The 23,507-nt window shown below is 46.2% G+C and overlaps 2 protein-coding genes across 4 annotated transcripts in view; one reads left to right on the top strand and one right to left on the bottom strand.

The window, feature by feature from the left end:
- Positions 1–15,992, top strand: part of LOC117651399 (protein cueball-like) — a 20,785-nt gene extending 4,793 nt beyond the window's left edge. The window contains exons 2-9 of the mRNA XM_034395419.1: positions 10,354–10,563; positions 11,211–11,400; positions 11,536–11,867; positions 11,950–12,241; positions 12,330–12,647; positions 12,728–12,905; positions 13,000–13,170; positions 13,302–15,992. Of these exons, the coding sequence (XP_034251310.1) occupies positions 10,354–10,563; positions 11,211–11,400; positions 11,536–11,867; positions 11,950–12,241; positions 12,330–12,647; positions 12,728–12,905; positions 13,000–13,170; positions 13,302–13,418 (1,808 nt within the window). The 3' untranslated portion in view covers positions 13,419–15,992. The remainder of the gene's footprint in view (positions 1–10,353; positions 10,564–11,210; positions 11,401–11,535; positions 11,868–11,949; positions 12,242–12,329; positions 12,648–12,727; positions 12,906–12,999; positions 13,171–13,301) is intronic.
- Positions 15,993–16,081: 89 nt separating this feature from the next.
- On the bottom strand, positions 16,082–23,490 carry LOC117651392 (WASH complex subunit 5). 3 transcript variants are annotated; one of them, XM_034395399.1, is made up of 22 exons: positions 23,393–23,490; positions 23,234–23,291; positions 21,279–21,457; positions 21,093–21,195; positions 20,828–21,019; positions 20,530–20,750; positions 20,206–20,431; positions 19,970–20,110; positions 19,737–19,887; positions 19,519–19,655; positions 19,313–19,430; positions 19,109–19,228; positions 18,775–19,010; positions 18,425–18,676; positions 18,171–18,353; positions 17,753–18,066; positions 17,499–17,661; positions 17,310–17,412; positions 17,037–17,220; positions 16,713–16,939; positions 16,480–16,636; positions 16,228–16,384 (listed from the first exon to the last, which is right to left on the bottom strand). In XM_034395399.1, the coding sequence occupies exons 3-22, from the start codon at positions 21,398–21,400 to the stop codon at positions 16,228–16,230; spliced, it is 3,507 nt and encodes a 1,168-aa protein (XP_034251290.1). In that variant the 5' UTR covers positions 21,401–21,457; positions 23,234–23,291; positions 23,393–23,490. The 3 variants fall into 3 exon arrangements, with proteins under 3 accessions (XP_034251292.1, XP_034251290.1, XP_034251291.1); XM_034395400.1 differs by lacking the exon at positions 23,393–23,490 and adding an exon at positions 23,017–23,043 and having other exon boundaries at positions 23,234–23,326; XM_034395401.1 differs by lacking the exon at positions 23,393–23,490 and having other exon boundaries at positions 16,082–16,384; positions 23,234–23,372.
- Between the last annotated feature and the right edge of the window lie 17 nt (positions 23,491–23,507).

Raw genomic sequence — 23,507 nt, 5'->3', positions numbered from 1 at the left:
CCGCAGGCGTGCGAGCAAGACAGAGCGACGAAAGTGCTTTTGAATATTGAAATAGCAGCTATTCTGACACGCTCCGCTGGAGAATCCCTGTTTTTAGAGTCGCGTGCCGCTGCGGCGGCGCGCCGTTCTGCCGGCTGCTTGCCGCTTTCGTCGCTCTGTCTCTCTCGCACTCGTGGGGCGCCCCGTGCAGGTGGGAGAGAGACAGCGACAAGCCGCTTTTCGCGGAGCCGCTGTGGCCGGTGCAGCAGACTGATTCAGGAAAGTTTGTTTCGTCGCTTTGTCTCTCTCGCACTCGTAGGGCGTTCCGCACAGGTGCGAGAGGGACAGGAGAGAGAGAGAGAGAGAGAGAGAGAGAGAGAGAGAGAGAGACGCTGCTGTGCGGAATCAAATCAGTCTGGCTGCGCTAGGCCCGTTGAAGTGCGCATGGCCGATGAGCCTTGCGCTATTATGACGGCGGCATGGTGATAAGAACCAATAAGAACGAAGCGGCCGAGCGAGCACGCCGAGCAGCTGTCGTCGCTCTGTCTCTCTCGCACCTGTACGGAACGCCCCCTGAGTGCGAGAGAGACAGAGCGACGAAAACGACTCTCGGAATCAGTCTGCAGGCGGCGACGGCGGCCACCTTGGCACCTTGGCACGGAGGAAGCCGAGGAAGCGGCATTTTGAAGTGAAGCGCGCCGAGCGAAGCCACGGCGGTGGTCTCGAACCGTCTCGGAACGTCTTGCACACTGATTCCGTCGCTCTGTCTCTCTCGCACCTGTACGGAACGCCCCCTGAGTGCGAGAGAGACAGCGCGACCCAGCCTGCTGGACGTGGACGCGAAGGCCGGCATGCCGGTGTAGTGGACGAGCGTGCCGACGGGCTGGCGGTTGATGCATGTGCGACGGCCGCCATCCAACATCGAACACGCCAGCCAGTTCGCCGCTTGCGCCTGTTGTTGGACTCATTCCGAGAGTCGTTTTCATCGCCTTGTCTCCGTCGAACCTATACGGGACGCCCCACGAGTGCGAGAGAGACAGAGCGACGAAAGCGACACGCTCCGGAATGCATCCATACTGCACGCGGGGCTCCCCGGACAGGGCGCTTCGCGCCGTTTTTCTCTCTCTCTCTCTCCTCTCTCTCTCCTCTCTCTCTCTCCTCTCTCTCTCCTCTCTCTCTCTCTCTCTCCTCTCTCTCTTGCGGGGCGCCGTCCACGCGAAGGGGGGGGGGGGGGGGGGTAAAACGACGGGGGGGGGTGAAATCGACGGGGAGGGGTTGGGGGTCAATCGCCCCGCCAATTCCCTTTGATCCAAAGGACGGCCTGTCGTGCTGCGGTTGTTACCGGCAGTTACCGGGACGGAAACCGCATACAGGACGATCAATTGTGGTCTAGCCTCACTGGTGAACATTTGTTACCCTTTCATGGCAAAATCGTAGATGACATTTTCATCGAAGCTCCTGTATACACAATAAAGTCCTTACAGATACATATTGCGACTGCACAACATTCAATGGGAAACTGAGCGTGTAAGTCAAAGTCAGATGGCACCGTGTTTACCTCTACTACTTTGCCCCCTCCCCCCCCCTTTCCCAGTCCGGCTCTGGATCCGCCACTTGGTGTGCCCCACGAGAACGAGAGAGACAGAGCGACGGCATCGATGCGCGGTAGAGTGCCTTACAGTGGCGCGGCTCGGCGGGCCGTTTCGCAAGGCCTCTAGAGACTTCCGCGGGGCGGAAATGCGCGCAGCGCGGCTCCGAGACTGTTCCCGACGTTTGGACGTTTCAACACCGATTGGCCCCGGTCATGGGTTATTCATGCAAAGTCCTGCGCTGCGCGGTCTGATTCCGAGAGTCGCGGCTCTGTCTCTCTCGCACCTATGCGAGACGCACCTGGAGTGCGAGAGAGACAGAGCGACGAAAGCGACTCGCGGAATCACGTCAGCTGGTGCGCCGCGCAGTTGAGCCGGTCTCGCGTCATCCGCGTCCGATTTAGTTTAAATCTCTTCGTTGTTTTGGTGGCTTTCGCCGCGACACACCGCAAGGCCCGCCCCGCCCCGCCCCGCCCCGCCCCGCCCCGCGGCTTAGAACACCTTCCTTATCCTCCGCGACCTAGTCTAGGACTCATCCATCAAACGCGCCGGGCGCAGCGGGCGCCACTTGAGGCGCATCGGTCGAATCGCAACGTGGCCGACGCGTCGCTCTGTCTCTCTCGCACTCGTGCAGCGTCCCGCGGAAGGTGCGAGAGAGACGGCGCGACAAATCCACCGGTTCGGAATCAGCAGCCTGCTGTCAAGGAAGATTGCGCGAATCGGATAATCGTATGGGAAGGCGCGTCTTTTGTTGACGGCGCCGGCGGCAGGCTCTGAGTTATTTTTAGATATTTGGGCCCACCGACGAGTGGGCCGCGACGCTTCTCGCGGTTTTTATTGAGTGGAGTGTCGCGCGTCCGCGCCAAACTTGCCACTTCCCGGTGTGCGGCGCACAGTGGGCCAGAAGACCGGTGGAGGCGGACAAGACTCTAGACGCGTTTTGAGCTCGAGAGTCGCTAAACAGGACTCGAACCGACCGTGTGAGCGCAATGGATTGCTCTCCGAACGAGGAATCCATTGGTGGGGTCACACGCGCGCTTCGAGTCTCATTTAGCGACTCTGGAGCTCTCAACGCGTCCGGGATTTTGGCCGCCTCCACCGGTCTTCTGGCCCACTGTGCGGCGGACACGCGGGTCCACAGTCCGACACTGTGGAAGCATGTGTGGACTAGGGACCCCTCAGAGAGGGTCCCTAGTGTGGACAACGCCACGCTTGAAATGCGGAGGTGGGGAATTTTCGGTGTCTGCACTTGGGAGTGCAGAGTTTGCAGTTTCCACACTTCAAGTGTGGAGTTCTCCACGTTTCGCACCATGCCAAAGGGGCTCTGTGAACTACACCGCGCAGCCCGGCGCAGCCTCAGGGAATGACAGTGCAGAGGTCCGCCTCGCCCAACCTGGTCCAACCTGGTCTTCGTGGCAGCGGACTCTCCGTCTCGGTGTCACCAATTGCACGGTCGCTGCCTGACAACCAGCAATCACGCCGATTCCGCGGGTGTGGGCCTCTCTCTCTGTCTCTCTCGCACTCGTGGGGCGTCCCGTACGGGTGCGAGAGAGACAGACAGCCCCCGTTTCGGAATCAGCCTGCAGCCTGATAGTCGTTTTCGTCGTTCTGTCTCTCTCGCAGCTACAGGGGACGCTCTATGGGTGCGAGGGAGACAGAGGGACGAAAGCGAGTCTCGGAATCAGTGTGCTGCAGGCGTGGGTCGCAACGAGGGCGGCGAGAGAGAGAGAGAGAGAGAGAGAGAGAGAGAGAGAGAGAGAGAGAGAGAGAGAGAGAGTGTGTGTGTGTGTGTGGAGTGAGTGTTCGCCTTGTCGGAAAGCAAAATAAAGACGATCGATCGACGGACAAAACGGAAAACACGCCTCCGCCTCGACCTTTCTTTCTCTTTCTCTTTCCCCGCTGATAATGGCGAAAGGCATCGCCGGGCGGTAAAATAATCTGACGATGAGGTTCCCGAGGGAAATTCTGACTGCCTCTTCCTGCCTCTAGCTGCTGGTCGCGTCGCGGGTCGAGGCGGTGCTCGGGTCATGGACAGTCGTGGATTTAGTTTTTCTGCATCCTTGCTTATGAGAAATCCTTGGGTAGGGGTTGGTATGAAAGTCGTCTGCGGTGGACACTGCGAAACGTAGGAGAGAGATGCACACTGGGCCAGAAGACCGGTGGAGGCGGACAAAACTCAAGACGCGTTTTGAGCCCCAGAGTCGCTAAATGGGACTCGAACCGAACGTGTGACCCCACCAATGGATTGCTCTCTGAACGAGGAATTTATTGGTGGGTCACACGTTCGGTTCGAGTCCCATTTAGCGACTCTGGAGCTCAAAACGCGTCTGGAGTTTTGGCCGCCTCCACCGGTCTTCTGGCCCACCGTGAGATGGAGCGTAACGCTCGGCGTAAGGCCTTCAAGTGTACACTGTTAAAAAAATTCTTAAATTTAATACAAAATGACATCTTAATTTTAATAACCTTTTGAAAGGATATGAAAACTCAAGGTTTGTGAAGTTTAAGAAAATTTCTTACATTTACCAAAACATTTCTGACAAGTTATGAAAATATTGGTAACTTTCAGAAACTTTATTAAAATTGAAAAACAGGTTCATAAAATTTAAGATTGTTTGCCAAATGCCATTATTTGTTTCTTAAAATTCAAAATTACTATAACTTTTCATATTTGATTCTCATCCTGCCAGTTAAAATTGTGATCATTGGACGCTTCACTACCAGTGTACGTAAAGAACAAATTTGGATGATCTTGGTCATGTGAAGTCGTGTTTGGAGGCCCATGGATGAGCGCTTCCGCTGCCTAGTGAAGTCTCCGCCGAGAGGCTTGGAGTCATCCACATCCTAGAGCCCGCCTCGCAGAGCTCACTCGTGGCGCAGTTGGTAGCGTCGCGGTGCGGTAACCCGGAATTCCGGGTTCGAGACCGAGTTTCAACCACGCTTCCAAGCAACTTCGGCAGTGAAATCGACTACTACCATACAATGAGTATCTCATTACGTACATAAGGCGATAAATTTTTCCCTACTCCGTGTTAAATTCTTCTTAAATGCAAAAACAACTTTTAAGAAACAGATTATTACTTTTCATATTTGGTTCTTACTTTTAAGAAGAAAAAGTTTATTACTTTTACTACCAAAAAGTCTTTGTAAACTGCTTCATAAAAAAGTTTCTTAAAATTAAGATGGATTTTTTTAACAGTGTAGTTGTACGCTTGAATGGAGCTTCGTGCATCTACGCTCCAGTTTCCCCAGTGTGGGAGCTGGAGTGGCTGGAGCCGCGGCGACACGACAACCTGTCCGACGGCCGCCTGGTGCCGCCGCGCCACGTGCCGCGCCGAACTGCGTCTTTCCCCGCCGCCCGACAACAAAAACAACAACAAACGCGAAATATCGGCGCGGTGGCGACGGTCGCGAACCCGCGAGGCGGGCCACGGCGGGCCGGGCCATCGCGGGGCGGGCCGGGTCGGGTCTTGCCGATGACCAGTGGCGTTGCCAATATTTGCGTCAAGGCCGCGCCTCGCCGTGGCGTTCCGTGATAGTGCACTGTAAAAAAGCGATTGTAGGGTCGTCAAGCGTCTTGGTTTGGTCAGTGAATAATAGTTGCACCAGTCAAACCAAGTATATGGAGAACTCCTCCAGGGTGATTCTCTACACCTGGACGTGGAGTACAGTCTCCACCCTGCAAGTGTGGTGGAGTAGAGCGCACAGCCTTTATTTCTTAGCATGGTGCACAAGGTGCACACGTGGAGAATTCCACACTTGAAGTGTGGAGATTGCAAACTCTGCACTTGCAACGGTGCGAAGACTGAAGACGCCACACCTCCGCCTTCCGAGCGTGGAGTCCTGCGCACACTGAAAATCCAAGTGTGGGACAGGCATGCACTAGATAACGTGGGACAAAATGTCCCACGCTTGCAAGCGTGGGACACGGTTTGTCCCACGCTTGCAAGTGTGGGACACGGATTTGTCCCACGCTTACAAACGTGGGACACCGTTTGTCCCACGCTTGTAAGTGTGGGACACGGATTTGTCCCACGCTTGTAAGTGTGGGACACGGTTTGTCCCACGCTTGTAAGCGTGTAACACGGTTTGTCCACGCTTGCAAACGTGGACATTTTGTCCCACGCTTACAAGCGTGGGACAGTTTGTCCCACGTTATGTAGTGCATGCCTGTCCCACACTTGGATTATCAGTGCACTCGGTTTCACAGTGTTGTCACCCACTTCGGTGAAAATTGTCTCTCCTGCCCGCGCTGCTCGCCGAGAGGACGCGACGCCCGCCGTCGGAATTGCGTTGGCAAATCTGGTTCCGCTCTTCGCTGCGCCCCGCCTTCTCCATTTGTTCTGCGCCGTACAGTGGGCCAAGACCGGTGGAGGCGGCCAAACCTCTAGACGCGTTTTGAGCTCCAGAGTCGCTAAACAGGCCTCGAACCGAACGTGTGACCCCACCAATGGATTCCTCGTTCAGAGAGCAATCCATTGGTGGGGTCACACGTTCGGTTCGAGTCCCATTTAGCGACTCTGGAGCTCAAAACGCGTCTAGAGGTTTGGCCGCCTCCACCGGTCTTCTGGCCCACTGTGCGCCGTGCCGACGTGCGAGCGAGACGGCGAGGCCTGTCCGTCTTCCTCCTTGTCCGCTTTCCGGGGACGAGTCGCCCATTCGCTGGAAACGCCGTGCAGTGCGCCGCTGCGCCGCGTGGGCGGCCAATCGGGGCCAATCCACTCCACTGTCGGGGTGCCAGTTCAAGTTCACTGGACCGGGCGGTGGCGGTCGGCGGTGACGCAGGCAGTCTGGAGCGCTCTGACGTCGCGGCTCCCCGATCAGATCACGCCACTCCATGCTCCACTCAACCTCAACCCCATTCCATCCCCCTGCAGCTGTGGCCCCTCGCGGCGTCCGAGCTTCTCAGCCCCTGAGCCTCCCCGACTCCGGGGAAGGGGAGCCGGTGGCCGACCCGCTTGGTACCTTCAATTTTCCGGTGTCTATGCAAGATGCCTTAAACGACCAGCATTGGAACGTTGTATACGAGGGGGTATGCGCTCTCTGAACCTGTGTACTATTACGCTATTACGCCACAAATTAATCGGGATTTAGCTATAAACTGCCTAAAACGCACCAAAATTGATCAAATTTTGACAATTTCTGCTATAACGCGACTATTACGCGTATTATTACGCGTGCTATTACAGATAGAGTGAACCGACTATTACGCGAGTGCACACCCCCTCGGTTGTATAGTGCCCAGCATGACCGGATTTAGGACGTCTGCCTGTTCAAATTCGACTCCTTCATTTTGCAATATCCTTTGCTTGTGGCAAGCCAGAAAGTTGTCTACGCAGCAGCGTTCATCTCAATAATACGTATGAACACGGTAAAAACGGTGTACTTGGTTTTCCCAGAAAGCCTATGGTAAAGACACAGGCGGTTTCTCCCGATATTTCTCCAGGGAGTTCACTGTGGCAAAAAGGTACGGAAAATTCTGTTAATTTTTTTGCCAGGATTCTCCGTAGCCCTCTTATCAACATTCTCCGTAGGCTCTTACAGTATTCTCCGTAGGACCGCACAGTATTCTCCGTAGGACCTGGAAGACGGTGTAGTCCTACGGAGATCACTGTAAGGTCCTACGGAGAATACTGTGCGGTCCTACGGAAAATACTGTAAGAGCCTACGGAGAACATTGACATGGGTAGTGCTTACCAGGGCCCTGTTCAAATCACTCCGTTTTTGCCACAGTTTCTTGGGCAAGCCAGAAACGTTTCCCGCAGCATTGACGAAAGATTGTAGAATATTCGAAAGGTATCTGGGCACTGAGAAAACCTTCAAACTATTTGGCTTTTATAAAAGCAGTTTGTATAACAGTATTTTGAGCATATGAAGCAGACTTGGCAAATACTTGTTTGCGAACTTTTTCTTCGTATCCCCAAGATTTTAGTTAGTGAGTATGTCTAAACTTCGAAAAGTTTTTAAATGAGGAGGGCATTTCATTCCCCGTAGATGTCCTGTTTTGGAAACAATCCTTCGTATTTCATTCCTTTTAAACAAACGCGCCTCGGTATCCCTTCCCCTAACCCCCCGTATCACCCTCCTTGCAGACTTTTGCGACCCCCCCCGCTTCCTCACCGCAGACGTGCGATACGGGCAGTACCTACTATTATCACTATTATATGAAAAAGTTGACGCTGCCCTTTTGCGTGTCATGAAACATCGGTGTCTCCAATGGCCGACAACCTCGCCCGATTGGGTGAGGAAACCCCCCCAAATTTGGCCTAACTAGCTCATAGCCCTCCTAACCCTATACACCCCCTTACCCCGCCGCTTACCCTAAACAGGCAACACCCCCCTCGCCCAATTGGGTGAGACGTAAACCTCGCCCAAATTTTCCCTTCCCCCCTTTCCCCTCACCTCCCTTACCCCCCCCCTTACCCTAAACAGCCCCCTACCCCCTCCCCCCTCTCCCCCGTGGCGTGGTGATGTCCACACGCAGTGCGAGAAAGTTTGACCTTGGCCCCCGTGATAAGAGCCCGATGATGCTGCGTGGGCGGGGGGCTCCTCTGCGACGGGGGCGCGCACTGGCGGCACTGGCGCGGATTGGAGAGGCAATTCGGCAATTCATTTACCCCCCCTCCCCCTCTTTTTCCAAAGGTCACTGTATGGACTTCCCTCCTCCTCCTTCCCCCCGGCAGCGCCTTGAGAGCACCAGCGCCGCCGTCTAGACTAGATTCTAAAGGGGGTTTCTGACACGGCCCGCACCGCGCTTTGTCGCCCTGTCTCACTCGCACGCCTTTCAGGCCGCACTGCCCCAATGAGTGGGAGACAGACGACGACGGCGCATTCGCTCTGCGGGCGGAGCCATTCCTAAAGTTTGGTACTTCTCGGACTTCTGTCTGGGTCAGGGGATTATTTTGCACTCGCACCATTGGCCTGGCCCACCACCAGAAAGGGGTGAGGTTATTGCGAGCGTGCAAGCAGGTGCAAGCGAGAGCACAGTGAGCCAGAAGACCGGTGGGGGTGGGTCAAAATCCCGGACGCGTTTTGAGCTCCAGAGTCGAACCGACTCGAACCGAGTGACCCCACCAATATGGATTCCTCCTCCGGACGAGGAATCCGTTGGTGGGGTCACACGTTTGGTTCGAGTCCTGCTGGCGACTCTGGAGCTCAAAACGCGTCTAGGCTTTTGGCCGCCGGCGCCGGTCTTCTGGCCCACTGTGGAGAGGTCGTCCGGTCGGCTCGTTGCCTGCCTTGTCGTCTAGCCGTCTGCTGTCTGATGCTGCTCTAGAAGCTAGCTATTTGCAAACGTGTCGCTTTGCCCGCCCTGCCTGCAGGCACACTGTGAGAAAAAAGTACGGAAAAAGTACGGAACATGTCTGGTCAATAATTTGCCTGGACCGTCCGTACTTGCCAACTACGGAACGTTCCGTACGTTTTTTCCGTACCCATTTACATGGGTTCATATGGAGCAAGTACGGAACGTTCCGTACTTTTCTCCGTACCTCCGTACTATATTTTTCTGTACCATTTCCGTACAAAAGTACGGAATTTTTTACACTGCAGTCATTGCGTCATTGCTCTGCAACCACGAGCGAGATGCGCTCTCCTCCGGGACCTGCGACCTGCCCTTGAGGGCGCCACGGCGAGCCACGGCCACGGGTCCGTCTAGCCACGGGCCTCGGTGGTGGCGTACGTGACCATCTTGCCGTGCCGGCCGCGCCGGCCGATCCAACGAACCCAACGGCCAACGGACACAGCAATTGGCTTCGGGTATCACCCTCCCCTCCCCTCCCCTCCCCTCCCACCGCGCTCGACGACTAGCTTTCAATCTCGAGCCAGGGAAGTCGCGTCCGCATCTCCAGCGCACTGCTTCCGAGAGTCGTCCTCGTCGCTCTGTCTGCCTCGCTCCCACGCGGGACGCCCCATGAGTGCGAGAGAGACGAGGGATGATCCACTATAAAATTTTGTGTACATACAATGATTGTGTGAATGTGCAGGAATGTGCAAGATTTCTGGCGTTTTTGCCACGCATGTTGCCTACTTACAGGCGTTTTTGCCACCTGAAATGTGGAATGTGGCCACATTTTGTACAACGAATGTTGGAAGCTGTTCCCCCCTCGGAGAGAGACGAGGACAGAGCGATCAATGACACCCCACTGGGCCGCCAGGCCACGGACTGGGCCCGTTTCGGAGGGCATAACTCTTGACCTCTGTTTACGTAGTTGGTACGTATTGGGCATGCCGGTCCGGTGGGATACTGGCTTGTCTTTGTGCCATCCATCCGTCACCACTAGACCCGGTCCGCTTTCGTCACCGAACACAGAAAAAACGTCTCGTAATAGTGCGAAAGAAAACGAAGGCATTTCATTTTCTTCGGAGTTCCACAGCAGACGCTTCGTAGACTTTTTTTGAGTGGCCATGAACCTTGAACCTTCCATATGACCTCTCCCTCCCCGTCGCCTAGACGGCCTCCACCTATAGACAGATTCCGAGAGTCGTCTCTCCTCCCTCTCCTGTATCCGCGCCTGTTTTCGTCGGGGGGGAGTGAAATTGGATGTTTGGGCCCACTTACAGGCAATTTTGCCGTTTTGCCTAACCTTTCAGGCGATATTCCAGTCATGGGGCAAAATTACTCTCCTTCCCTGTATCCGCGCGCCTGTTTTCGTCGCCTTGTCTCGCGCAACCTAAAGCGGGACATGACTGCGAGAGAGACAGAGCGACGAAAACAGGCGACTCTCGGCATGCGTCTGCTGGACTTCCCCGGAACTGACCGTGCGCGCCCTGCGTGTTCCTGTTGCAGACGTGATCGTGGCCAGCGACGCGCACCTGCACACCCTGACGGCCGGGGGCAGCATCAACGAGATGCAGACGCAGCTGACGCTGGGCTCCTCGGTGTCCATGGCCGCGGCGCCGGCGCGCGACAAGCTGTACCTGGCGGACGGCAGCCACGACAACGCCAGCGTGTTCCGCCTCGACGTGGAGTCGGGCAGCATGGTGCCCGTCATCCCCAGTGAGTACACTGTAACTCGGGCCCGCACTGTCGGCACCGTCTCACCGTGCGCAAGGGCGTGGAGCGGCCAAATCTAGACTCGTTTTGAGCTCGGGTAGCTGAACGAACGCCGAACCGAACGTGTGACCCCGACACAAATTACACGTAGTTTTCTGCGCGCTAATGCACGAATTGTACAGCACTTCCAACGCACGAATTTGTGCGCGCAATGCACGATTTCCTGCATACTTGCGCCGAAATCGTGCTATCGCGCCAAAGTCCGTGCGTTAGAAGTGCATGTACAATTTCGTGCATTAGCGGCGAAAAACTCAACCGAATTTGTGTGCACCAATGGATTGCTCTCCTAACGAGGAATTCATTGATGGGGTCACTCATGTGGTTCGAGTCCTGTTAAGCGACTCTGGTGCTCAAAACGCGTCTAGAATATTGGCCGCCTCCACCGGTGAGTGTGGAAAACTCCACACGTCCTGGTGCGGAGTAACTCTCCACACTCGGATGTTGTGGAGTTGACAGTCTCCACCCTTCAAATGTGGAGTACCTCTCCACATCGGAGACGTTTGTGGGGGCCGTGGTTGCACCGCCTAGCTTCTGACATGTGGTGAAGGAGGCTTCATATCCTAATTGTGTGCTGTTCTTCTGACTTACAGAACAACCTCGGGAAATTAATGGTCTAGCTTTAGACCCCATGCACAATGTCTTGTATTGGACAACGGGATATGGCCATTCTATCATGATGGCGAATGTGGATGGCCAGTCCCTTAGTAACAAAGTGGTGAAAATGGTTCATAAATTCCGGGACGAAATTCCTCAGGGCATTGCCATTGACAGCTGTGGCAGGTAGGTGTGAATTTGAACGCACATGATAAGGCTTGGGGCTTATCTGTTCAAATTTATCTTTTGATTACTTTTTTGGGGAAATCCTCTCTCCCCTAAAAAACTTATTCACCTTGATTTTGTTTTACTTTGTTACAGATATCTGTTTTGGACCAATTCTAATGTTAGGGCTCCGAGTATAGAAAGATCAAATTTAGATGGATCCAATCGTACTGCCATAGTCAGCAAAGATTTGCATGTACCATTGGGAGTTTCTGTAGACCAAGCAGAGCGCAAACTGTATTGGAGTCAAGAACTTGAGGGTATCTACTATTCTATTGAAAGAAGTGATTTGGATGGCAGCAATAGGGAGGTGATGCGGTCGATGCACCACCAGCCTTTTAGTCTGGCAGTGGGCCCCGATTACATATATTGGGTGGATGGGACCAATAATGCTGTTTGGAGGAAAGATAAGAGTCTTCTGTTCCAAGGTATAGTTTTTTTTCAAAAGGAGATGAGGCCCCATTGCGCCTTTAAATGTTCTTGGTTTAACTCATCATGTTAACTTCCTAGGTTCTGACCCTATCAAAGTTTATGCGTTCCAAAGTGCACCAACGGATGTAGTGGCTTATGTTGCTGGGGAGGCGAAGACGGATGCAGAATGCAGGGCCATTTTATCAGCTTACGAATCAAGAAAGCTGGAGGCTACAACTATCATCACAACTTCTGCTCCTGAGGACATCACCGAAGCAGATTGGAATGACAACAAGCCTTCTAATGAATTTTGCCTCAACAATGGAGCTGTTCTCTATTCTAAAGATCGAGAACCAGTTTGTCGTTGTCTGCCTGGTTTCACTGGTGTGCGGTAAGATACTGTTCATTTCTAGTAAAGTATCTGTCTCAACCCAACAGGCTGATATTAACATAATTTTTATGATTATCTCTACCTACAGATGTGAAACTGAAATTTGTTTCAATTACTGTGTACACGGGTCTTGCTCACCCGACAACAAGCGAGGAGGGCCAGCATGTTCTTGTGACGAAGGCTACACAGGTCTTCGATGTGATCAAAGTGCATGTTCTGGATTTTGCTTGAATGATGGCCATTGCCGCATTGTCGAGGGAAAGCCTACATGCGATTGTCATGAAACATTCAATGGTGAAAGATGTGAAATAAGCAGCAGTGTAGCTAAGCTGTGCCAGCTTTACTGTGAGAGTGACCTGGCTGCTGTAGCGTTGCATTCAGGATCAGATATTAAATCTCTGTGCGTGTAAGTATTGCCTCCCACCTACCCCATCAAGCCAGCTATAATACTGTAGAAAAATGTTACAATTGTGGTTTATGTTACAGGTGCCCACCTCTTGGGAAACCCAATTACCATGAAGATGGCTTTAACAGAACAACATACCTCATTCCTTCTGGTGCAAATCAAATGTTTTTGAAAAATGAGTCGTCTTATATGAGTGGAAGTGCCTCAGCTCTAGTGATTACCTTTGGCTGTATATGTCTTCTCTTACTTTTGGCTGTTGTAAGTCATTATTAAATCAAGCTCTATATTGATGCACTTTCTCAATTTGTCATTGTTTCAAGGGTTTGATTTGGAAACACTCCTCTTGTTCCAGGTTCTTCTTATGTATAAAGTCGTTCAACTTCGAAAGCGGCCCCGCATAAAAAAACGCTTTATTGGAAGCAAGACAGTGACTCCTACACCATTAACCAATCGTCCTAGTCCTGCCACTGATCAGTGTGAAATCAATATTGAAAATTGCTGTAATATGAACATTTGTGAAACGGTAAGGGTTAAAACTATCAAGAAATAGTTAGCATGGTATTAAATTTTTTGTTAGTTGTCACTTGCCCCTTTTACTCCTAAGACCCATGGAACTGATAAAAAATTGTGACCATGATATATGGTTTTTTGCAGCCGTGTTTTGAGCCCAATTTACGGACATCCCGGCCAGGATCTAAAAAAGAAGAGAAGAAAACGCTTTTGGACAGCATGGAGACTCCTCAAGGTGGATCTCATGATGATTTGTATTAAAAGAATCCTAGTCACTGTTTCAGATACAAAACTTTTTAAAACTAATAACTCTGAATTTGTGACAAAATGGGTACAATTGCAATTGTACTTGAAAAGAAATAGGCCTCAAGTGTTCTTCTAATGCTCCCTTATGGATTTTGAAGTGTTTGCAATTGTGATAAAAGAGTAAAGCACAAAATGAAGTTGTGATGAAAATGGATATGATTAATTGTAGTGTCAATCCTGTGATTAGCTATTGTTGTATTGAATGTGTGTGTTTGAGCGCGCGTGTGTGTGAGTGAGTGTGTCAGTGTATTCGTTCCTGTTTTTTTATTTCTTGTTTTTCCTTTCCTTCTGTTTTCCTGAAAGACACAGTGCTTTACTCTGGAGATATGCCAATGGCATAATATTGTCAGCAGATCTACTACAAATATTGTTTAAGAAGTGGCTGTAAATATCTTATAATTTATTGTTGTTTTAAACAATATCCTGCAACTAGCTTCACTTTTCATCCTTTGAACTAAAGTTTTAAAATTACCTATAATACCAGAGTGAAGCATGTTCGTTCTGTGCGGGTTAGGAACCAATGTTGTATACCAAAAATGTATCTATAGTTGTAATCGATCTCAAGGCTGCTGCTAATGAGTCCATATTTTTTTACTGTGTGCTCCTTTGAATTATGTTTTTGCAGCTTTGTCAAAGTGAATGTTATGTCATGTCATAGGGTCTGTCCAGCTCATTCAAGACTGGAATCTATTCCACTCTGTTGATTTTAAACAATTGATGTGGAATGACCATTTTGTGCTTGTTTCCATCTTGGGTGGATGTTATTTGTTGTGTAAATAATTTACACACAAACTGCTACAGGGTCTTCATCAACTCTCTAGTTCATTTGGGCAAATGTTTGCCTGTTCTCTCTCTCTTCTGTCAAACAAGGTCCAATTAATTCTGCTATTGGTCTCAATTTATTCAACCTCACAATGTAAGAAGCCTTATTGACTTTTGTTACTGATGCTACTATTTAGATGAGGTACCTCCTTTTTTCACTGCCATTCGGCCCTGCCATCTTCCATTTGCTTTTGAACTTTGAGATAGCATCAGTTGCGCAGTCTTGCTTGGGTTGGAGACGTCATGAGTTTCTCTTCATCTGCAGCCCCTTTTTTTCCTTTTAATAATTTCTGCTTTTCTTTTATCATAGAAGATGAAATTGAAGATTTAGCCTCAGCGAGTTGTTGGGTTCAACAAGTCACCGCAATGTTCTGGTATCTTCTACCCTTTCATTTTAAGATTTGTTTTGATTTTTGTTTTTAGAATAAATTGTTGACTGATGCAAGTGATAAAAATGACGAAAAGGTGAAATGATCTTAGTTGCTTAAAGAAACATGATTTTTCAAATTTTTTATAGTTTTTAGTTCACAAATTACAATTATTTTCTTTCCCATTTGTTTTCAGTTTCTTAGTTTTTGAGATCACTTTCATCAACCCCATTTGGCTTGATACTTACCATACTACTCTAACATTGTTATTTATATTGAACAGATTTAATTGCTCACTCAGTGTGAAGGTTTTCTTGAGTGTAGGTCATGTCGAGTCTTCCTCTGTTGGTTTTATTTAGTACCATGTACTTACTTTCACACCTTAAGACAAAATATTGCTGTTGCAGTATTGCAGATTTTTTTTTTTTAGATGCGGTGGGATTATTGGAAAAAGTCTTCAGATCAAGTATAATTTTTGCTAAATTACTCATTAATTTAGAAAATTCACTATACTTTAATGCTTTTCTGGTTGGTACTGTGCTGTGTTGATGTTTGAGGACTTCAGTTGTTTTTGTGATATAAGTAGTCATGTAAAGTTATGGTAGTTAAACCATGAAACGGATTGCCTGTAATGGTTAGCATAATTTTTGTTTCTTATGAGGTAACAGTTTAGAATTGAAGTTACCATTGAGAACATTAGTTTGTTTTCATGTTTGAATCATATGATGAGTTTGTGAAAGTTTTACAGCTGTGCTGTGATTAACTGATTTGTAATTTATAGGAATATGTTTTGTACACTGATGTGTTAGTTAGTAACTGAGTCAAGAGAAATTACCTCATCTTAACTTCCATTTCCTTGTGTTGATGTAAGTAGTTTTTGATGTTGAATTCATAGAACTGACTGCTTTGAAAACTACTTAAAAAGTCTGGTGCCAAACACTTATCTTATTGTTCCTTGAGATAAGATGCACCACTGTTAACTTAATATTTTCCTACATGTAGTTCAACTACAATGTACTACAAAATTATTGATTCATTTAAATGTTCTTCCAAGCTGTTGGCAACTTAAGTTGGAAAGGACATGAATATGTTCATGAACATTCTTATTCATAAGTATTCTTATAAATTGGGAGCCAATATGGCTCTGTTTAAGACTGAAGGATCATTATGAGCTATTGCAATTGTGTTCCCCTGGCAGATAAGCTAAATTATGCCCCAAGCACTATTTTAAAATAACAAACAAATTATGATTGCTATTTTAAAATGTCAACAATTTAAGACTTTGCCAGGGAGCTTAAATGTTTTGTTTCAAGTGCAAAATAAACTTGAAAAATCATAATACTGTGATTTGATTTATCCATGGTTCATCCTTATTATCTAATCTAAAAATTATATTTGATATTGGTTAGTGGATTTATCACTTTCCTTGTATCTTTTGACAGCATAAAATTTATTAAAGGCATCAACAACATACAAATGTACTATATGCATAGTACTGTAATATAATTTGACAGTATCACAGAACAATGAACCAAGTCCATGGAGAATGGAGAACTGTCGCTATCAGGGTGGAACTAAGATCCTAGCACTTGGTATAAATCTAGAATAGTGTTGGGAATGTGGGTTGATAAGACCTGGCGTGGTTGCCCGGAGACCTTGATAAATCCTTCCAAGAAGTACAAGGCACTCATGACTTCTGGTGGCAGTTCACTTGGTGTTTTACTACCATTTCTATGCAAACAGAAATAATCAAGAAATAATGATAAAAACAAGTTACCAAAAGGTACCAAATCAAGGACATAGATCTTAGTCTCATCAATACTTACGGCGCAATAGAATCAATGTGAGATTTAACGAATTGACTGATGTACAACAAAAATTGTTTTGCAACCTCAGGGTGAAACTGTTTCAGTATTGTCTGCATGCCCAGCACTAGGGCCATCCCATCAAGAGGTTCTTGTGGGCGCTTGCAAGACAAACCACCTAAGATAAGACAAGACAACATTAAGTATGGAATAATTCAGTTTAGAAGCTGGGAAGACAAAACATTTCAACTTACCCACACTGCGCACATAAGCTAATTTTTGCAACTGGGATAAAACAAACAAGAAGCAAAGTAGTGCAAAGTATGGCAAATTTCGGGTGGTGACGTAAATTTTGGCCCATGGATCAGCTATGCCAGCCCAATCAAGATAAGTGGTTAGCTCAAACATTAAGGGGGAGTCTCCTTTTGGATAGGGGCGGCCAGGGTCCCGATAATGTGCCTGAACGTCAGACAGTAACGCCCTGCAACCACATGAAAACTCAGATTTATGTAAAGAAATATAAAAATAAACACAGCCAAAGCCTTAAATGTCTCAAAAATCAAATGAAGGATACTCACAGGTTCATGTTAGTCAGGGCAGCAGCAAGGTGTTTGGAATCAAAGCGGCAGGCCACATTCAGCTCATAACCAATGTGTTTGCGTAGGAGCTGCATCTGTCCCACTTTGAGAACCCAGTCGAGAATTTGAGGCCACACCCTCTGAGCTCTACTCCAGTGCTGTGAGTACCACCTAGCTGGATTGCCTACAATTGTAAAATTTTTGTTTGAGTGAAAATGTTGCCACGCATATTTCGATTCAGTTCGGGATGGGGGGTGAGTTGGAGCAACTTACTAACAACGCCTGTTGTTGGAGCTAACCCTTTAGAAACTGTTGCAAACATTTCTAACCATGCTTTGTCTTTTAGGACCCCTTTGTGCAAGGCTCCAAGTAAATTCTGGAAAGACAATTCGTTATGTTTATTTTTATTGTAAAGAATATTATAGGATTATTATTGCAGCAACACCCAAAGTGACCTTTTACCTGAATTTCGGTGACAATCATGAAAGATAATAGTTTATCTAAGCCAGTAAGTCCAGCAATTCCTATTGACTTGTTAATTTTGGAGAAAACTTTCATATTTATAACTTCTTTGTGGGTTTTAACATCATACCATGCAGTCATGTGTTCAACATAAATAGTAGATCTGAAAGGAAAATATAGAGAGTAAATGGTCTAAATAAAGTGTATGAACTTATCGAAGGCAATCAAAGAAGATTAAGGATCAATGGACTTACTTTGGATCAGTTATTCTTATGAGTTCCCTTGCAAGTCTTCCAATAAAGTTCACAGAGGCAGGATCCTGAGATGGTGGAGGGAAGTTGGGAATAGGTATGGCTCTGCTTTGATGGACACTTTGCCAGTCTTGCACTTTGGTTCGCAAGAAAGCATTGCATTCCTGTTCAACATTATATCCCATCACACGAGAAACTTCCTCTTGCCATATTCGCAAGCCACATATGTTGACGTAATCTTGAATATACTCAAAAGACCTACGGTGCCCATCCATAGTTTCCCCAAGGGCCTCCAGTTTGGGAATTAATTCACTAACCTGCAACATAAAAATACTTATAAGCAAAACAAATCAAGAGTTGTCAGTCACTTCAACGAATTTACAAGGGTGCCATTTTCTATCAAAATGTAAAAATTATTCACTTTAGCCTTTGGGTTGAAAATCAGTCCATTATGAAGAGCTATACTGATGTGTTTGACAAGCTCTCGCCGGATTCCATCCTCCAAAAGTTGCTTTGGATCAATTCTGATAATGCCCACCAATGTACTCTTCATAGCGAGAATTCCTTCAGTCAAAATGGAAACATCATGAGTCAGCCTTGCCACCTAAATTTTTAAAAAATTAACAAAACAATACATTACTTCAAATAATGAAGACAGATATGAGTCACACAAACCTCACGGCGATCATCCAGTTGAGCAAAATCTTTCAGCCTTTCTTTCTCAAGTCTGGTGGGAAGTTCTTTGATCACGTGTGTCTGCAGATGCACAATTCTTGCCATTAAACCAAACATTGTTTCGGGAATGACATGCAGCACTGTCCGGACGTAGGCAACAAGCTCGCCAGAATAATATCGTGACACAGAGACTAAATCAGCTGAACGAGCTTGGTTGATGCGCAGTAAGGGAGTCTCCAATGCCGATGACAACTAAAAAAAAACATGAATTTTTATAATATTAATCTTGCTTTTGTAGTAAAACTTCACTGAGATACTGTACAAAGAATGTGTGCACAACAACCAATGACCTTTAAAAAAGTTGCTCTTAGTTTAATGACCAGTCCAGGGTCTTTCTTGATGCCTTCCTGCATGTATTTAGTGTAAGACTCAACAATTTCCCATGCATAACTCAGATCGGCAATCATCTGAAGAGTGATCAAAACATCTTCCTTAATATTTCCAGCACGGACCATGTGGTGCAGATGGGTTCGAGTATCAAGAAGAAATTGCTTCACTTGCATATTTGCTTCAAGTTGGTGAAACTCTACTCAAGCCAAAAAACAAATTAAAATCAGTACAAAATACTACTTTTCAATGAAAGAGTTCGATCAGACAACTAAGGATTAGTACAGAAGCACTGACCCTGCACTTCATTCAACGCCTCAATCATTTGAGCGACCTTGCGTCCAGTAGAGGTGGCTTCCTCATGTTTCAATAAGTCTATCTGTTTTCCCATCTCAGAAAACCAGAGTTGTAAATTTTCTGGAAAGGGGAAAAAAGGTTATGAAGCTGCATTGTTACAGCAAAATAAAAAGATTGAAATGTAGGAAAGGGCAGCCAACCAACCATTTTTATCAACTCTAGTGAGAGGTTTTGTTCCTGAAAACGCCTCTGCAAGTTCCTGCATTCTTTCCACAGCTTCTTTTTTGTCATTATTCCAACGATTGGTTTTCTCTGAAAGAAGCTACCTCACCCCGACCAAAAATATCAAATTAATGCATTGAATATGCTTTCTTTGCAAGCAACAGCAGTCAAAGACAAAACATAGTTACCCGTTTGAAAAGTTCCTTGAATTTGAATTCAAATTGAGCAGTGTTCAACAACAATTCAAATATTTGAAGAGGTTCATATTTTGCGTCAATTATGACCTGATCACGAACTTGGCGACATCGCTTATTAGAATCAGCAGCTACAAAACAAAAGAGCACAGCAAATATAAGCAGTGCGTTTAACACTTTTTGACACTACTTTTTCTTTTTCTTGTTGTTACCTGGAGGAAGGGCTGCAGTGTGGAGCATCAACCAGCGGAGGGTTACATTGCACTCGCGCACAAGATTAACAACTTTATTCACATGATCAAGAACAACATCTTCATTAAGTGCTCCCTCTTGAAGCAACTGACGTGTTTGATGTATTAATTTCTATTGAAGAAAAATTGCAGAGGATAATTTTATAAAGTTTACAAGAGAAACAATTTAAAAAATCAGAGAAAGAAGAACTCACTTGGAGTTTAGCAGCAAATCTTGTGGCATGATCTTTGATGTTAGCTGAATCTAATGTGTTGCTTAGGGCAGTCTTTGCAGCTTTGTAGGGTTCCCACCAATCCAAAAGGTTTACTGTCATTCCCATGTAAACACTTATCACCTATCATTTAAAAAAAAAAAAAAGTAGAAGTCAATTTTAAAAACAGACTTAAAAAATAAACATTTAATGAAATTTAAGAAAAAAAACATACAGACCCAATTATCCGGGAAATACTTGTCAACAACTTCTCGCATCTGAGCTGTTTGAGAGTGGAGTACATTTGGAGCAAAGAATAGGCAAATGAACAGCATTGCTGCTTGTCCAGCTAAAGCACAACTACGGTGCTCTGGAAATGGGTAGGCAGCCATTTGGTGGTAGATGTCATCAGATCTCAAACATCCCAGGACTACACTTACATATACTTCAGGTAATGCTACTCGCCTGCAACAAACATCAATTAACAGAAGCATTTCCTGATGTGCAATTGATTTTTTTTGCAGAAAGAAATAATATGAGTGAGAGAATGAACACCGCCCCACCTAAAGAAATCTTCCGGATAATTACTGGGTCGCCTGGAACCTGACACTGAGCTGTAGCCTGTTGAGCGTAAAAGCTTGCAGACATCATCAACATTACTTCCATGAGATGATCTCTGAGCACTATATCGATAATAAGATACCAGCATACGCTCACGGACAGTACCGTCTATGTGAAAGTCAACAACTAACAACATGACACCATACAGGTACAGTGCCTCACACTGTAAGAAGAAAAGAATGTTAACAGGGCCCAGATATAACATGACCAATAGCACAAACAGCCATGACCCTAGCATACCATCAACTGTTTTCCTTCATCACATTGGAAAACACTTTCTAAAGTTTGCTGAATATAAAAACCCTCTTCCAAATCACTAAGAAATCTATTTAAATCACCAACATACTGATGAATACTTTCAAGAGCAAGATAAAATCGACTTAATATTTCGGAGTAATTTTCTCTAAATTCCTCATCTAGATCTTGCAGTTCCTGTGATAAAGAGGGTAGAATGAAATTTCAAGGGGAACTCGTGAGTGTCAATTTCAAGGAAGTAAATGCTCACCACATTAGCCTCAATATTATTCTCAAAAACATCTGCAGTCTTGAAATAGCTAAAATCACATATTACATCCCGGTACTTTTGGAGGTCTTGCTTGGTCTCCAACCTGGATCCAAGAAAATGAAAGTGAAAAATTTAGACCGTAGGCACAAAATATAAAGTTAACTTTTGACAGTAAAGTGATCATACTTGAAGACTGGTGGAATGAAATCCTTGAGGCGGAGTAATTCAGCAATTATGGCATTGCCTCTTGATACCAATCGTACCACGGTCTGCCCACAAGGGTTATTTTCAGCAAGGAAATCAGCCATTGTTCAGCACCTCTCCTCTAAAAGGAATCTGGGTTGTTAAATATGGTAGAGTGCAATCTGAAACAAAATGATGTTGGTGTGAACCTTTCATTTAAATGCTAGATGAATAAATACAGGAAAATCAAACCAATGTAGAGGAAAAGCAATAAATTTATTATTTTACAAAGATTATTACAATTTTAATAAAAAAAATGAAGCCCTTCTGAATGTGGAAAAAACAGAATTTAATCATCTTCTCCATAGTCATTTACTGAATCTAACACCATCCTAATTTTTGCTTGATCATCCACAGTAAATGATTTATCTGCTCCTTGCTTTGACTCTGAGGACACAGAGGCAGATGGTCTAGGCCATGGCTGGCCTCCACATACATTCCAATACCCCCAGTCACATTTTAATTTTAACTGAGGCATTTTGGACTGAATTACATCTCTATAATACCGGAGTATGCCATCTGTAAGAGTGTTGTATCTAATGTCGAGCAACTCCAGGTCCGGCTGATAGGTTGGGAATAGATCTAAATGCTTTGATCTTAAACAAGGGGTGCGGTAAATACTCAGGCTTTTCAGAGCTGGTGATTGCAATATAATGGTCGATAGCTCTGTAGGGTAGTGGCAGACTGAACTTAAAGTTAGACATTTTAAATTTTGGCAAGCCCTTAAGATTTTTAAAGTTACACTTCTTTCATCATCATTTACATTCTCTAAAGTTAGATCTGTAATACTTAAAAATTGAGGAGTGTCTCCAATCCAATTGAACATTGAGCTATACTGCAAACCTCTTAACAAGCAATCAGAGCGTAAATTATGTGTTAGTTTAGCTGGTAATCCAACTACATGTAGCGAGGCAAGGAAATTCAATTTCCTGACAACAGAAAGACACATTTCACAGATTTTAAGGCTTTCTATTTTAGATGATACAAATTTTTCTTCTAATGCACCTATGAGATCATGATGAAACACACCTTCAGGCAAAAATAACTTTTTTAAGGACTTGGCTTTCTTCTCCAGCATTTTGAGAATAAAATTCTGCCATGGATTCAGGTTTTGCAAGTCTGGAGTCTCTGATTGATAAATGATTGCGAGGCCACTGATATCCAAGGCCTCTAAGCTTTTCCAATTATCACAAAAAATATCTGAAGTCAGACATTTGGAAGGGATGAGTCCTCGGAGTGTTAAGCTTTTTAAACACTTCATGTTACTTAGTAGTTGAAAAAGTGAACCAATACTACCGCTAGAAGACAGGTAAGAGTCATCTAAAAACATGCTCATCACTTGAACACTCATCTTGAAATGATTTAGAATAAGTAACTTATCATTAAGAGACATTGAATGATGTGGATAGAAACTGAAACTCTTTATAGATGAGCAGCCAGACAAAATCGATTGAATTACATCTTCAGTCATGAATTTAAACATGTTGATTTCAAGTCTGGCAAAATAGGGGGCAAATACGATAGTTTTCTTGAATAGCAAAGGATAAGAATCGTTATAGACAAGGGCTGCCTTGTTCCACAAAACTGGATCCCGAGCAATACGGAGCCATAGCGAGCACACTTTAGCTGCATGGCAGGCAAGATCTTCTGGGGACAGGTGAGAAAAGATCAACAGTATCACCTCATTCGGGAGGTCCTGAAAATTCACCTGCAGGAAACATAGACAGTCTTAATATTCCGATATTTGACTTTAATCTAAGATGGCAAAGCTTCAATGAAGAAGGGGCGTGTGACACGAGAAAAATTATGTCTATACTAGTTGATCACAAACTCAAAAGGCAAAAGAGCAATCCACTCCCCTTTCTTCACAAGAACCCATGCAACAACTACTAATTTACCTTCTCCTGCTCATCTGCAGTGGTATCAACTAATTCCATGATAGGTCCTCCAACTTCCCTGAACGAAGCAACAATTTGAATGGATCATACAGGTGGCAATCGGAATACGGCATTAAAGCACATTACATAATTATGAACGAATGACAAACTCCTGTTTACCTTTTGGTTTCGCAGCTCGCAACCTACAGACAGAACCTGCAAGGGGGCGACACCGTCGCTCCACTCGTGACGTCACCACCACCACCTACTTTTTAAAGCGTGAAAAAACGCTAAT

The sequence above is a fragment of the Thrips palmi genome, unplaced genomic scaffold (genome assembly GCF_012932325.1).
Source record: "Thrips palmi isolate BJ-2018 unplaced genomic scaffold, TpBJ-2018v1 HiC_scaffold_5, whole genome shotgun sequence".
Classification (NCBI taxonomy): Eukaryota; Metazoa; Arthropoda; class Insecta; order Thysanoptera; family Thripidae; genus Thrips; species Thrips palmi.
This window is presented reverse-complemented; position numbering and strand designations above follow the sequence as displayed.

Excerpts from the sequence above, each read along its gene's own strand:
- LOC117651392 (XM_034395399.1), bottom strand. The coding sequence starts at position 21,400 with ATGGCTGATTTCCTTGCTGAAAATAACCCTTGTGGGCAGACCGTGGTA. Across the intron at positions 19,431-19,518 it reads TCAAGGAACTTTTCAAACGG|CTTCTTTCAGAGAAAACCAA; the intron begins GTAACTATGTTT and ends GGGGTGAGGTAG. Across the intron at positions 17,413-17,498 it reads TGATTGTCACCGAAATTCAG|AATTTACTTGGAGCCTTGCA; the intron begins GTAAAAGGTCAC and ends TTGTCTTTCCAG.